Source organism: Drosophila biarmipes, chromosome 3R, assembly GCF_025231255.1.
Source record: "Drosophila biarmipes strain raj3 chromosome 3R, RU_DBia_V1.1, whole genome shotgun sequence".
Taxonomy (NCBI): Eukaryota; Metazoa; Arthropoda; class Insecta; order Diptera; family Drosophilidae; genus Drosophila; species Drosophila biarmipes.
The window spans coordinates 24,525,147-24,541,538 of NC_066616.1; the positions used below are offsets into that span (position 1 = coordinate 24,525,147).

The 16,392-nt window shown below is 42.7% G+C and overlaps 1 protein-coding gene across 6 annotated transcripts in view; it reads left to right on the forward strand.

Annotated features, from left to right (window-relative positions):
• The window catches only part of LOC108024631 (hemicentin-1), an 84,426-nt gene that overhangs the window by 16,330 nt on the left and 51,704 nt on the right, over positions 1-16,392 (forward strand). For all 6 annotated transcript variants that reach the window (XR_007764483.1, XM_050888351.1, XM_044092969.2 and 3 more), the window contains exon 2: positions 4,149-4,841. Coding sequence is in view for 5 of the 6 variants with exons in the window: in XM_050888351.1 (XP_050744308.1) it covers positions 4,565-4,841 (277 nt within the window). In the remaining variant the exon portion in view is untranslated. The remainder of the gene's footprint in view (positions 1-4,148; positions 4,842-16,392) is intronic.

The following is a 16,392-nucleotide window of genomic DNA, read 5'->3' on the forward strand; positions in this document are numbered from 1 at the left end:
CTTTGAGCATTAATTTTTAATTTTCATTACACAGAATGCTGCATTTCGTCTTCTGCCAATTACCCGGCATGTCCAGCATTAAAACGCACGAGAGGCTGGCCATCCACTAGAGCGGGGCAAATAAATTAGGACAATTATATTGAATTGTCTGATTGATTCGACCAACTGCCTTTTGCCAACGGCCTAATTGCTATTTTTTTGCTGCCCGCTCTTGCGGACGATGTTGTGCATTAATTTATGTTTTTTCATAAGACGCCGTCTGCTGATGTAATAAACGCATAAAGGATATTAATGAGCTGCTGTTTGCTTATCCTGCCCTCCATGCTCCTCTCTGCCAGCCACTCACCCGATTTGCTTTTATTTCAGCTGAAAAGGCAACTAATTGCTTACTTACCCACGCATATATATATAGCGACTCTTGGGGCCAGAAGGAGAACTTATTGCCCATGCTGGCAGGCTCTGTTCTCACATATTTCACAAATTGCGCATACGACATGTTAAACGCCTCGCACGCACACAACGCGGCCAACACACGCTCCAAGTCACGGCCAAGTCAGCGCCAAGCGCATTATCAGGCCAAACTGGGCAGGTTGCCGCTGTTGCCACCGCTGCTGCTCCCTGTCTTGGCTTCCGACACTCGCTAGTGGCTCCTTTTGTCATAATTCTTTAACTTTTATTTATACACACAAACAGGAACACTGAGAAAAAGGAGGGCCCTGATGGGGGAATTTATTGGGAATCATTGAGAACAATGGGAATTCAAACTAGTCCGATTTAATATATTTACAAAAGATATTGTATAACACTTGAAAAAACGGTAATTAGGGGACTTAAGTTAAGAGAGATTTAAAATCTCCTATAAAAGTATCAAAAAGTATGCTACAAAAACGGTCGTATGTTAAAATAAAGTGAACATATTTTATAAAAAGCTTTCGTTAACAAGAACAAATTTTAGTTATGGGAATAAAATAAAAAGTGAATTCATAATTCTTCATAAGAGTGTCTAAAAGTATGATTTGAAATATGTGTTATGTTAAAAAGTGGGAATATATATGTAAAGCATACTTTTAGACATCTTTTAAGTGCTTTCAATTTCGCATTTATTAAAAAGGGTTTATTGGATTACTTGATAAACTTAAAATTTTCTTAATTTGATATTAATTTAAAATTAATATTTTTAATAACATACGCAGTAAATTTCTCCCAGTGCACGCTCTGACACATACTCACAGTGCCAGTGAAATGTTCTTTGAGTGGCGCTAAAAGTATGCCGCATGGTGTAATAACACGCGTCGTCGCCGAGGAGTTGGCGCTTCTTGCGGCGCTTCTGCCACTTCTGCCCCATCTGCCGCTGCTGCCGCTCCTTTTGGCCCTGTTGGTCCCGTTAGTCCTGTGACAGTGACAGCGGCGGTACTTACGCTTGTCAGACGCATGCTTATGATATATCACACAGTGGCACACTGGCCGGGAACGGAGGGCAGAGGCAGGATGGAGCCGGAGCGGGAGCCTTTGGGCCCGCTCCCAGCTGGCCGATAAGATGGGTGGGTTGTCAGTTAAATTCACACTGCGTCTACTGTCGCCTGCATGCGCTGACTGACTGCAGCTGAATTTATTCCTTACTCTATATTATTTTATTTTATTTCAAAATTTATGCCATCTGCCAACGCCCGCTTACGCGCGAGAGTTATGCGTCTTTGACTTTATTGAGCATGTGGATTGCACAATGCATGGGGGATTTCCACACCCACTCCCCAATTCCATCTCGAGCACCATTCCCACACTCAATCCTTAACCCCCCTCTATTACCATATGCGAGTGTTCTTTGGGTTTTTATGCGGCGTTAAATCTTGAGGAAATTGTGTCACATTATGATGAACATTTATGGCAAAGTTGAGCATTTGCCCATAAATTTGTGAGCCCTGATGACGGAGTACAGGAATCCAGGCATCCAGGCGGGACAGGCGGCCCAGGATAAATTCGAGTGGGTGAGGCTGAGCTCCTAACGATGATGGAGTGGCTGTGGTAATTTGACAAGGCTAAAATCTGCAGAGACGGCTGATGCCCGATAGGTGGGCGAGGGCGTGGGCAGTAGCACCTGACCAGCAAAACCAATCAATAGGCAAATAAGCAAATGGACATGCCCACTGCCTGCGGCTGGCAGTTACCAAAATACCAAACTGCCAAAATAGCCATCAGATCAGATCAGCCGGCTTTCGGATTGGCCCAAAGTGCGTTATTTTCGACACACAATTCCTTATAAATTGGACAACTAATTCTTTGTCGGTAAATGCCTCCTAACTTGGCCTAACTGGGGCTTTAAGCGTCACTAGTTGGCAATAGTTACACGATACTTGGCAGCAGCAGCAGCAGCAGCCTCGACTGGCCTGAACTTTTCCCTCTGGCCAGGGGAAAATCTCTTTCATTTGCCCTCTCGTGTTTCGTGTTCGCATTGGCAAACTTTTTTAATTAGCAAATCTTCCACTTGGTGTCATTAAAGTTCAGGCCCGAACGTCACAATGCAACTGGGGAGTCGAGCAGAAGTCGACTCAGAGTCCTCTTTTCGCCCAGTTAATTAATCAGCAATAAAATATGCTAACCCAATGACACAGCAGCTGACTCTATAGGGCCAAATATATGTATACATTCGTGATAAGATATAATACATACCCCTTGGAGCAGACAGACGGAGGAACATGCGTTGCTTGTCGGAAATTTACTAATGAGCAAAGTTTGACTGTCAATAGCCTCAGTCCTCGGCCAGGTTAATTTATGGGCAGGTAACAAGAAAGGAGGGCATAAAGAAAACATGAAATATGGATGCACTGAGGGAAAACAACCACTGACATTCAATGAAGAAAGCATCCTTTAAAAAATTAAATATTTTCACAGGTTTTGGGTTATGATAAGAGCAAAGTTTGGAGGGTTAAATAAATAATTGGTAACATTCTTTGATAAATTCCCCAGCCTATATAATATTTTTTGTCAGTGCTGAAAGCCTGAAAAAATAGGGGGTGTTGTTCAAAGAGAGAACAACACACACACCGGCAGCATTTCAAGTTATTATCTTTTAATCAAAAGGCATCATAAAAATTTATGACATTTTTTCGCATGAGCTATATATAATTTATTTTCACTCCTCAATTTCGCAACTGTGTGTATGGTACACTGTGCGTGTGTAGTTGCTCATTAAAAACAGCCTACAACCCACACACACGTGAACAGAATAAGGAGCCAAGTTGTCGCTTGGTTGCCGATACAAAATGTTGCATAATTAAGTGAGCACGCCGCTTTCTGGGTTAAGGTAATGGGTCCTGCGACCTGAATCGTCTTCACTCCATTAATGCACCACCATTTGGCTGAGGACCAACTAAGCCCGACGCACGAGCGGTTTTCAACGGAATTGTAGAAAGGAGGGGTGTTTGTAGTATTTTGGCTTATCAATTTTGATGCGTTGTTTAATTGTCGACACTCGTGCTGCTCAAACACGCAATTAAAGGGCGCAGCGGCAACATTTGGCTAGGTGATAAAGCAGCACTCGGCGAGGGCTCGATTTTATGGGCCGACAACCAGGGGTTAAAGAGATGAGAGTCGAGAGTTGCAGGGGCGGCGGCAATGGGGGTGCGAAGGTCATGCCTCAGCTGGCGTCGAGCACATAAATCCACAGCCTTAATTACGCGTCTCACATTGAAACGCGCCATTAATCACACTTCATCGATGCGATGGCCACATAAAACAACCAATTTCGAGGAGTGTACTCCCCCCTGGATTCCAGTGACTCCTGGGTGAGTCAGTCCTTTGGGCTCCTTGATTCGGCTTCCGGACTTGTGAGTGCACCCTTTTCGGCCAGCTCTTTACGATCCCCCATTTGCCTGACGCCCAATGTGTAAACATTTTATTAGCACTTTTCATATTTCTGACAGGGAGTTGTCAGTACACTAAAAGAAAAAGTTTAAAATCCTATGAAAAAATATAAATTAAATTTAAGTTTCAGTTTTATTGGACTATATGTACGATTTAAGTTCCATTTCCTCAATTTTTAATGATGGGACATTTATTTTAAATCCATTTCTGAACCTGTTTTGTTTGTGTAGCTCCCCTAAAACAATCAGCACTTACTCATGTCTTCACATTTGCTTTTCTATTCACAGGATTTCCCAGCAACAATCCGCCGAAAAAAAGGCATGTCCATAAAGGGGCGAGTAAACATGTAAAAGCACATTAAGCGATGCTATGGACTTGATCTGAGCTGAGTCACACGGGCATGCATTCGTAAATGCCGGCGGAAATGCCCTTTTTATGGGCCACGAGTACATTGGCGCTTCATTAAAGCCAACGGCGGAAGCGGAAATAGCCGAGCGGCCATAACAAGGAGACGCGTGCTCTTTTGGCGCCAGGTCGCACGCAACTTGGCCCGCAGTCGACTGCGTATCTGCAACACTCCGAACAGCCTTTCTGCACTTTTTCGTACTCTTGCGTTTCTTTGACACTCTGGTCAAATTGAAGTTTGCCACATAAATGACGAGACGTCCTCGCGTTTGGCACAACGCACCGCAAGCACAACAAAATGACAGCTACAGCCATGCAGCTTTTATTACCAACAAGCTGGTATTCAGCAGCCACCACAAAAACAGCAATGCAAACGACATATTGGCCACGGCAAACCGGCAACGGCGACAGCAACACCAACAGCAACTGCAGCACACATCGAAAATCACGGACGAGATGCCCGGACAATGGGAAAACGATTTGGGCTGTCGGCTTGACGCTGGCCCTGTTGACTTGCCTGCAGCAGCTAAAATCGGTTTTGGCGGACGAGGAATCGCAGGATTTTCAAAAGAACAGTGAGTACAACCGGCAGCCGACGACCGGCAACTGTATTACGTGTAATAACAATAACAGCTAACGATTGGCAGAAGCTCTCGCCCCTGCCCTCGGACCGAAAAGAAACTCGGTCTCCAACTGCAACTCAGTTATTCGCAGCAGTAACGAGCTGGCGGTTTCCCCTCAAATTATTGAAGGGACCTCTTGCTCGTTATGGTCTGCGCTCGTCATTAGGATTTGCCCAGACAATGGAAACTGTTTAAAATGCAGGAATATTTGCCAGATATTGAATAGAAAATGATTTTGCAATGGGGAATATTTTTAGAAATACCAAAAGTTACTTGTTCGGCTTAAGACTGGATGTTAAAGGCTCAACATTATAGCTAGATAGTTCAAGGTCTATAATAATACTTTTATTGACATTTTTCCTTTACCTTTTTTGGCATAACTTGGCCGAAAAGGGTCAGAAACATAAAAGCCATACAATTTTGGACAGCTAACAAGCTAAATAATTAATCGCATATACTTTATAGCTGATTCTTAGAATTAAAAATTTTTGCAAATTCTTAGTTCTTTAGCATCGAATTTTTTTTTTGCGAAAAAAGGTCAAAAATAAAATTTTTAGGTGTGAATGCCAATTGATTGAAAATTTCGTTACGAGTTCAACAAGGTATGACACTCCATTTTTGGATCACTACTTTCTTTGTTTTGACCAAAAAACATAATTTTTTAAAGTAAAATTTTGACCTTCTTTTATTAACAAAAAAGAGATATTTTTTTAAAACTTTTTTGGTGTAACTTTGCCAAAAATGGTACGAAAGATACAAGACGCACCGTTTTGGACAGCAAACGAGATGAGTTATTTATTGCAGTCATTTTTTGGCAGATCCCAACAAATTAAAATTTTTTCAAATTTTTACTTTTTTGTAAATTTCGAAATTTGATCAAAAATAAAAATTGTCAGGTGTTAATGCCATTTGATTGGAAATTAAACTACGAGCTCAACAAGGTATGACTTTCCGTTTTTGGACCATTACTTTTAACGTTTCGCCCAAAATACTGATTTTTTTGGGTGCAAAAATATAACCTTAGTTCTTGGCAAAACGCGTCATTTTCCTGTGACTTTTTTGGTGTAACTTGGTCAAAACTGGTCATAAACCAAAAAGACGCACTGTTTTGGACAGCTTACAAGCTGGATTGTTGATAGCAGTCATTTCCTAGCGGATTCTAAAAACTAAAAAAAATCGCAAATTTTTACTTTTTTACAAGGGGTACCATCGTCATTTTTGACAAAATTTTGACAAAAATAAAAATTTTTAGGTGTTAATGCCATTTGATTGGAAATTAAACTACGAGCTCAACAAGGTATGACTTTCCGTTTTTGGACCATTACTTTTAAGGTTTCGCCCAAAATACTGATTTTTTTGGGTGCAAAAATATAACCTTAGTTATTGGCGAAAACTCGTCATTTTTCATTGACTTTTTTGGTGTATGGTCATCAAAAATGGTCATAAGCCAAAAAGACGCACTGTTTTGGACAGCTTACAAGCTGGATTGTTGATAGCAGTCATTTCCTAGCGGATTCTAAAAACTAAAAAAATTCGCAAATTTTTACTTTTTTACAAGGGGTCATTTTTGTTCGTTATTTTTGACGAAATTTGGACAAAAATAAAAATTTTTAGGTGTTAATGCCATTTGATTGGAAATTTATTCACGAGCCCAACAAGATGCGGCATTCCATTTTGACTACATTTGTAGAAAATGAACACCTTATTTTTTTGTCAAAAACCCGATATTTTTTGTTGACCCTTTTTGCTCTAACTTGGTCAAAAATGGCCCGAAACATAAAGGACCAACTGTTTTGCATAGCTAACGAGTTAAACAACTGATTCCAGACATTTTTTATTTAGTTCTAAAAACTAAAATTTTTTGCATATTTTTACGTTTTTTAGCATCGTATTTTTTTACGAAAATTGGCCAAAAAAAAAATTTTTTAGGTGTAAATTCCATTTGATTGGAAATTTTTTGACGAGTTCAGCAAGGTATGACATTCCATTTTTGGACATGTACACTACTTTTTTTGGCCAAAATTTGGATTTTCTTGGGTAAAAAATTAACACTTTTGGTTGTTGTTCAATTAAAATACAACTAGATAACTCCATTACTATTATAATAATATTATTCTCATATTTAAAGGCCAACTTACTTTATTAATTCATTTAAGATTTATTCGAACTGTTTTAAATAAATTTAATAGTTTAAAGAGTCCTTTTAAATTATTAAGGAATGCGATTGTTGAAAATTTATTTTCGTAGACCTTGAGCTTGTGAGAAAAAACCGTGTGAGCTTGGCATAGTTTACCATAAGGTGCCCACTTAACGTTTGGAAAACTCCAGCTGCAATATGTTTTATCTTGAGTTTAGCTGCCTTTTTCGCCCCACACCCTGAATTCGATTTCTGCCTTGGCCAACACCTGTTCGCAATCCCATGAGCTCCCTGCGCTGGCCACTTGATTTGATCATCGGGATGTAAATCCCAGGGAGTAGAGCCAAACTGTGCCAAGAGGTCATCGCATTTTCGCTCACGTCTGCAAAAACGTTCATCTTGCCGAGGAATTTGTGCAAACTTGCAAATCATGCGACGACTGCCAAAAATCCTTATCAATGTGCGTTAGATAAAACGTGCAGAAGTTTTTTTCCGGCTTTTTCTTTTCGTTCTCCTTGGCTTTTGGCACATTTTTCAAAACGAAGACAAAACTTGCAAGCCATGGTGCGAGAAGCGTCAGCACTTTTGGCCAAACAACTTTATAATTTGCGAGGTCGAGGATGTGTTGGGTCTGTTCTTTTCAGCTCGAGGATGTTCCAGGCTGCTCGAGGTGATGGAAAAGTGTTGGTCGCTTGTGCTTTTTACGAGTAGTTCGGTAACCTTGGGGAAAATCTCAATTCACCAAAAGTCTGTTGCCGCCCCTTTCTGCCCGCCGGCCAGTCGACAAAAACAAATCATAATTCGGCATCGACATCAGCATATTTTCCTTTTGGGGTCGTCTGCGTGTCGGCTTCCTTTGTTGCCCGCTCCACCGAGAATCCCGATCCCGGGGACTTGAGATGGGTTCGCCTCGCCAAAGGCTGTCGAAATTTATGACAGGATTTGCCGAAATCGAGACACATTTTCCAGTATTTTCTATCTCGCTGCCGTTTGTCGTCGAGCCCATCGATGCATGGGATTTTGTAGTAAATTGAATTTCAATACTCGGATTTAGACGTCATGGTCGTTTGGCTTTTGTCTGAGCAGCCCGTGCATTAAATTTAATTACGTTTGCCGCTTTATTAGCGGCAATCCTCCGGCTCTTTCTTTAACTCTGCAGTATTTACATGGCGCTTTGGCCGGAGTGCCGGCTTTCAAGTGCCTTCTATTGATCCGGCTAAGGGAATTTATTCGGCATGTATCTGGGACTTTTCCACCGCCGCTGGCTGCACATTGGCCAAAACACACATACGCCTATCTATCTATCCAGAAACAAACAGTGGTGACGCCTTAAGTGGAAACCAAATGTGCTGCGTATCGTTGGCACATAAACAACTCCCCAGAACATCGCGTGTTTCAGGAGGGAGCCAAGCCGAACCAGCCAGGAGATATGGCTTCCGTTTGTCGCATGAATATTTTCATCATAATCGTCGCTATTTTTATGTTCTTGCTGACGCTACAGCAGCAACTGCACGGGGAAAAATGGAGTGGAAAATGGGTGTTCTTGGGGACTTAATTGGTCCTTGTTTGTGACATTTCGAATGGTTTTTGAAATAGGTGTGTTGTGAAAACATAAGCAATCATCGAATAATTATGGGAATATTGTGAGATTTATTTATAAGTCAATAAAAAATATTCATTTAATTTTAGAACCACTTTGGTAAATATTTGTGAGATCTGAACTGATGAGATCTCTGAGATATAAAGTAGGGTCAAATATATTATGGGTTACATAATCATATATGTATAATATGACATCATATGTTAGTTAGGCATTTCCTTTCATACTGATCACCCTACATTTTCTTTAAGTGCACCGCAATAGAAGCGTTTTAGGGGGATTTATTTTCCTGGCGGTGCCGTTGGTGGTTGGTGTGCTCTATGCAAATCTCTTGCTGTGCTCCTGCTGCTTTTCCTCTGGCCTTGGCTTTGCTTTGATGGGCAATCAACACGCTCGCAAAAAATACTCATATATTCATGCATTTACACAGTGTGAAGAACCAACCACCCCAAGGACAGTGGGCGTGGCGGTTTAGAGATCACAGGCGGCCTCACTAAGCGCACATTCGATAGCAATGAAAACATCTACAAGGGCACTTCTTAACCCACCCATACCCCATGCCATCCATTCCTCGCTCGCCTCATCAGCGCATCGTTTGTGTTGTAAATTGATTTTTTGTTAATTTTTATGAACTTCAAAGGAAATACGGCAGCAGCAGAAGGGTGCAGCACATGTGCACCGAGCAACAACCAACCATTCCGTCCAAAAGAAGCGTGGAAAAATTTCACAAATATATATTTCCATATATATTTTATTTATAAACACGCGCGCGTTCGCAGTGTCAAAACAGCGTCATAAGCGCTGCCAGGCGGTCAGAATGGATGCCCCACCATGTGGAGTGGTGCAATGGATGGTGCAATGGATTGTGCAGGGGGTGTTGTGGTGTGGTGTGGTGGTGCACATGGGTGGGGAGCCGGAGATGCTGCTGCTGCCAGCAGAAGCGCCACAAGTCAAGTGCAACATCGGCGCTGGCAAATGAAAATTTCGTTGCATTTTGTATCTCTGAAGTTGCGACGCGTCGCAGCAAGATGCAAAGTTCAATTCCACATGTGGAAAATAACACTGGAAATACAACAAAAAAATGGGAAAAGGGGGGCGCTCAAAAATACAACAGAGGAAGCACATGTCACACTGCACACACAGTACGTGTGTGCGGTGGAAATGGATGGGGCTGTGGGGCTATGGGGCTGTGGGATGAAAATACTGGAAAAACAGGGGGGGTTTGACAGACGGCAGCGACACGAGAGTGGAAAATAAATGTGTGCAGCGGGAAAAGCGAAGAGTGCCGGAAGGGAAAAGCGCCCCACGATGGATGGAATGCCGGGTGGAAAGAATGTCCAGCCAGGTAAAACACTAAAGCAATACAACTAAAGATAGAAACAGACAGACACATAACTATGAAATGCCTGAGGGTCGAAGAATCCAGGAATTTCGAGTATTATTCAAATTTGCAAGGCATAGCTTCAATCTACAGCCGGGAACTTTTCAAAAATGCAGCAATTATGCAACTAACAGGTAGTAATGCTTTCCAAAAAGGGTCTGCAAAATATATGTTGTATACATTTACATTGTCAAATAAGCTAAAGAGAATTTAATGGATTCTTAGTAACGGATTTAAAATCACAAAATTGCAGCCCAGCGGATCGATATGTTGACTTTATATTGAGAGCAACTCGCTCTTAAAACTCCCAGCTCCATTGTCTGGCCGAACAAAGGAAAGACGAGTGGTTCGAGGCTGGGAACATGTGTAGTATCTGGGCTCCGAAGACAATGACAATTCCCGGGCTGGCTAGAAACTGCTCCCCCGCCCCATTCTTTTCTGTATGTTTTTCGCACACATTTCACATTTTCTCCGGACTTCGGTCTTAATTTTCTTTTGCACTCGCCGCCTCCCATTTACCCATCATATCTGCCGCCCCCTCACCATCCCGGTCACCCAGAGTGCTTCTCATAAATATTATTGCATTTTCGCATCTCCTGCTGTTGTTTATGAACTGCATTTTCCCCACATTTTCCCCGGCCATGTGCCACTCAGGCTCACATGCCCCCCGAAAAGCTTTCCCAGTTGATTCAACACAACTCGAACAACTTGAACTGGCCGCAACAAAAGCGCTGGCAATAGCCACTTCCTGTTTAGCGCGAAATTTCAATTATGAGCAAACACAACCACCCCGCAAACGCTCCCCGGAAAAGAAGAATAGATAAAGTAATATGCACAAGTTTCCGTTCTCTTTATTAAACAGAAGAAATCACTTTTGGCCCATTTTCATGGGCATCGGGGCGTGCACTCCTGCAGATGTTTCATTTCTGGTCGGGAAAACGACTCGCCGAAAACGTTTTCCCCACGCACCATCCATATATATATACATATATACAACCACTATGTACATCCCAATGAGTATGTGTTTGTATTCAGAGTTATAAGTTACTGCGCCCGCTGACTACTCAAACGTGACTGGCCAAAGTTTTTCAATAAACTTTAACAAGAAAACATTAAAAAGCCACAACGTTGGCGCATTTCCATTTCCAGTGGCTCGGCACGAGCAGCCAAGAAGTCAAAGCTTCAACTCCATAAAAGCGGCAAATAGTTGTGTGAAAAGGCAGTAACCCCCACACCACGCCCATCTAACCATCCTGCCATCCTCATAGATCCTCTTTGTGCGTTTTCCTCTGAATTTTCCGGGGAAGGCGGCGAGTTCGCATATAAATTTCAAATAAAAAGCAAATCTACGGAACTTCTTCTTGGCCAGCTTCGGTGTCAGCTGGTGCCGCTCTAGCTGCTCAGCTTTGTGCTGCCAATACACTGGGAGAAAATGTGCTTTGGATGCTAGTTAGACTGCCTAAATGCCCCTCAAAATATAATAGATCTCATAGAACTTTAAATTGATCAAGGAATTTGTATGATATGGGCTATAAATGCTAAAAATTTTACAACATTTTTTACAATTTATAATTTTCTGAAACTACTGAAAATAAACGAAAAGCTAAAAAAGGTTAAATTGTATATTCTAGATGTATCTAAAGAGGTATATTTATGTGTTTCTGATATTTTTTTCAATATTCTGTATCTCAGATCTCCTACTCATACTTCCCTACTTATTATCGACCTGGGAAGATACATTTCTCCCCGTGTCGGGATTCCTCATCATCGTGTTTGGGTCTTGCGATGATGCCACCCGCGAGGCTGCTGATGGCTGCCAGTGCCGCATTACGCGGCAGCGGAATGAAATAAATATCATTTTATGACTTTTTAACTTGTTTCTCTCGCTCGCGCTTCCCTTTTTAGATGCCTTTAACAAGCGCAATAAATGCAACACTAAGGTTGAATGGGATGGGATGGGGTTGGGATGGGGTTGGGGCTGGGTTATGGGGGGATGAAATCGCTGGAGGGGCTCTATAAAGTCGGAATGGGAGCAGGAGCGGGCGCGTAAGATCTGGCACTTGCAGCTGCTGTTGGCCGGCTTTTATGGGCCGCAACTTCCCTTTTGTTGCTGGTATTTTTAGCTGCTCAGCGCATTTGCATTTTGCACTTGATTGAGTGCCCGTCGAACTGCTCGTTTTCCCCCAGGACCCCCGAGTCTACCGCCCACACCCCGAGATTTTCCGGGCCGTGAGTAATGCTTCCGTTAATCAGCAGCGCACCACCACCGCCACAGCAGCACTTTCCAGCTTGTTTGTTAGCCAGCTCCGGCCGAAAGTCAAAAGGTGCAAATCAGTTAACGTTCGGCATCGACAACATCGTTTGGCCCTTTGCACTTTGTCCTTTCTGCTTAACGCTCCACTTCACTCCGAAATTAACCCTTCGGGGGCATGGGTTCGGTTTCGTTTCGTTAGTCATAAAAAATTCAATTTTATGAGCGCTTTTATTTGTCCACTCCCCGGCTTGTCTGCCCGCCTCGCGGCGGGTGGTCGCCGGGCTATAGTTACTCTTAAATGTGCCACTTGCAAAAAATGGAAATACCCCATAAAAATAATAATAACAATTAAATATTTGGGTTTTTTCGGCAGTTCTCTTAATCCGGCAATTACCAAAAATATGCCCTTTACTTTAAACGCTTCTCCACAACGTACAAGTGTGTGCCACTTAGTTTTGAGAGCCTCAATTGCAGAGCGTTACTTTAATGGGAAAATGGGTAATTGAAAGGGTTTTCAATTAAAAAACTAAATGTCTTTATAAAAATGCAACTTCATTGCAGGCATTTCGATTTTTTAAGTATTATATTGTCTCATTTTTATGTTTGTCAATTAGCTTAAAGTAAGAATCTCTAGAATTTTCAAAAACTTAAGATATTTCTTTAAAAACAAGATTATATCGCCAGAAACCTCTTCATTCTCCTTAACTTAACAAAAAAGTCTTTAATCTTAAAGGGATTCCCCGTCCACCTGCCTTTGTAATCAGGTCTAGTCCCCTGTCTGGGTAATTCCAGCTAATCCCCAACCGATTAATATTGTATTGTGTCTGGTGAATCACGCAATCACCAGGACACGGACATGGACACCCTTCGCCCTGCGGCCTCTCCTGACAATGCATCCTTCGGAGTCGGAGTTCCAAGTCGCCGCTCGAGTGCACACCTCCGGCCAGAGGGCCATCCTGGCGGGGGTGTGAGAATTTGTAATTTTTATCGCCGCCAGGCACGCGTTTCTCGGGGGGATGGGTATGGGGATGGTGTTCGGCATGGGCCTGGCCTTTGTTCAATGGGATCCCAAGCCAGGGGAGGGGAAAGCCCGGACCACCTTGTTTATGTTTGGACAACACGCCTTTATGATTTCTGTTTGATTGCCGCCGCCGAGCAGGATGACGATGACCGGGCCACCAGTAAACGCCATTAGTCACACATTGCGGATGGGGCAGGGGTTCCTACTCCTCATCCTCATCGCCATGGCCATCGTCGTTCTGGCGTTCAAGTGGAAAATTGAATTTATCACTTGAACATGCCAAGCAAACGTTTGTTCGCCCTCGCCACTTTGGCTTTTTGTTTTGTAGGTGCTTCTGGGCGATTTTTCCTTGGCTAATTTTCACTGGAAATTCCATTCCGATTGTGAAATCGTGAAAAGGGCAAATCTATGTGAGACATGTAATCAACTCGTTTGTAAATACTTTGCAGCGGCCCTGAGCTCGGGGGCCACACCCCTCAGTCATTTGTCTCTCATTTCTGCAACATTTTCCACTTGGCGGCCTTGCGATTCGACGACTCACAACCCTTTGACTTGGACATTTTCCGCCTGACGGTTAATTGAAAATTAGTCAAATGGGCGGGGCTCCGTCAACGGAAGGGGCGTGGCCGGGCTGACTGCAATTTGGGTAATTTGCATTTTTATTAAATTTTAATTTACCGACAGTTTTGGCCGGCGGCAAGTCGTGTGCCGCGGTGATTAGTCGCTGGATTTGCATAAAACGCTGCCATAAATTGTTGCAAATTGAAAATGGCAAAAATACAGCAGTACAGCTGGACAGCTGGACAGAAAATCAACAACAACTGCCATAAATTGCATTGGTCGGAGTAAATAAATTAGAACGAATTACAGTTGCTGCATTTTAAGCTTGGCATTCGCATTCCCAGTTTGGCCAGTTGCGGTCGCTCGGTCGAGCTTTTATTTATGGCCAGCGAGCCATAAATCTGAACAGTTTGTCAGCTGTGCGTTTAATTAAAACAAAAATTATCTAAATTATTGTCAGGCGAAAGGAGAGAACTCATTTTATTTCTCTCACCGAAGGGCATAAATATGCAGAGATGCGTACGTAAATTTTAGGGCCTTAGATTTCACCGAGGGCCAGGCAAGATAAACTCTATCGAAATCGCACTTGTAAATCTAAAAACCCACACACATGCAGCTTTATGTGCCGGCCCCGAAACACAGATACTCACCAGCACCAGCACACATTCAATCTTGTTGTGGCCCATAAGTATGCAATGCTGTGCATAAAATACAAGTACGCAACTTGTTTGCTGCTCCTTCTACGCTTTCCTTTCCATTTCCCGGGAAAAGGGGCGAAGGCACTGGGGGCTCGGGCCCTGCTGGTCGTAAATTTACATATTTTGCATATAAATAAAACGGATTTTGTCGCCGGCGAAGCCAGCGCTGAAATGTCACAGCATAAAATGGCAAAAGAAGCGCCAAATAAATACAAAATAAAATAGCTACAAAATGGCCAAAAAAGCGAGCAATAGTTGGGCGAGCAGCCAAAGGCCAGGGTGTCGCGTCTGCCTCAGAGGTGTGCCCCCTGCCCCTGCCCCTGCCACTGGCCCTGTCCCTGTCCCTGTCCCTGTCCCTGTCCCGGCCCCTCCCAGCACGCCCATGTCCATGGCCTGCCCCCTGATCCTGCTGCCACACTGTTGCCAAGTAAGCAAATTGAGTGCGCCACGTCTGAGTTATGGCAGTCTGCCGAAGCAGATACAAAATAGCACCAGCAGTGATAGCAAGGGCTTCCCAACCTCCTTGGGCTCCTTGGGCGGGGCCATAAACCAGGGAGCTCACATAGAGAAAAAGTTACGTCCAAAATGGCCAGACATTCGGGGAACAATGCACCCTCAAATGAGTCATGCTTCAAGAAATATCACAAAGGGTTACATATCATCCCTTATATTATCCAAATAAATCAAACATTGTCTTCAAAGCACTATATAACTAGCTTTAAAGTATTTGTTAACAAAAATAAAATTGCAAAGAGTCTGACAATATATTTTTAGGCTTATAAGATCAAACATTTTGAAAGTTCTTTGAAATTTTCTAATATCTTTAAAATATTTGTTATGAAATAAAAAATGTACAAAAATTACCACTAGATTTTCAAGCTTATAAAGTCTACAAATTTAAAATATTTGCATATTGCTGCTTTTCACAGAAACATTAAAGGGCTAGAATCAAATATAAAGTTCCTAGACGCCCAATTTTCTTTTGAAGATCTCACTTTGGAGTTTTCTTTGAAAGTATACAATAGCGAAAATAGAGCAATATTGCACATTGCTGGCCTCTGCACCAAAGAAACCCATAAAATTCAAAAAATGTTTATAAAGTGCAGCTCTAATTTAAGCATTATGACCGACTTCCATATGAAAATTTCCTATTTATTATATTTTTTATTCAAATAATATGACAAGTTATTTTTGAAGTGGAACATTGTTGAGGACAAATAGGCATGCTAATGCGGTGATCATTTCTAAGGGTTTTTTTTTCCTCTGTGCCATATATTTGATATATGGACGATAGGGCTTTATGTCCCTTAAGCAGCGGGCGAATGTGTTGAGGTCTACGGCCACTTGAGCTGGGAATTGAACTCGTTGCCGATTTGGTTTATGGCTCTAGAAATTGAAAGGCGCAAGTGTCAAATGCAGGCAGCCAACGAAAGGCGGAAGGGGAAAGGGGGTGAAAGCCGGAGAAAGTGGGGCTCTAATGTGTGTTTGTTTTGCTTTCAGCTGGGGTCGGAAGTCGAGGGGATCGCGGGCTGAGTGCCACTAAATCATCTAATGCCCCTGCTCATTAGCAATCAATGCACAGCAGCAGCAGCAGCAGAAGCAAACAACAACATTTGCTGCGGCAGAGGGAGCACAGCAAAAGCAAAAGCAAAAGCAACAGCAAAGCAGAAGCAAAAGCAAAAGCAAAAGGCTGCCAACACTTCACACTTCATTGGAGCGCCGCCTTTGAGTCACTGCTGAAATGGCGCTAAGCACACACAAATAACACACATATTGGGAGGGGTCGGGGGGTCGGACCCGAACGATTAACAAGCAAATTAGCATGAAATTATTTCAAAACAGGCGCACACA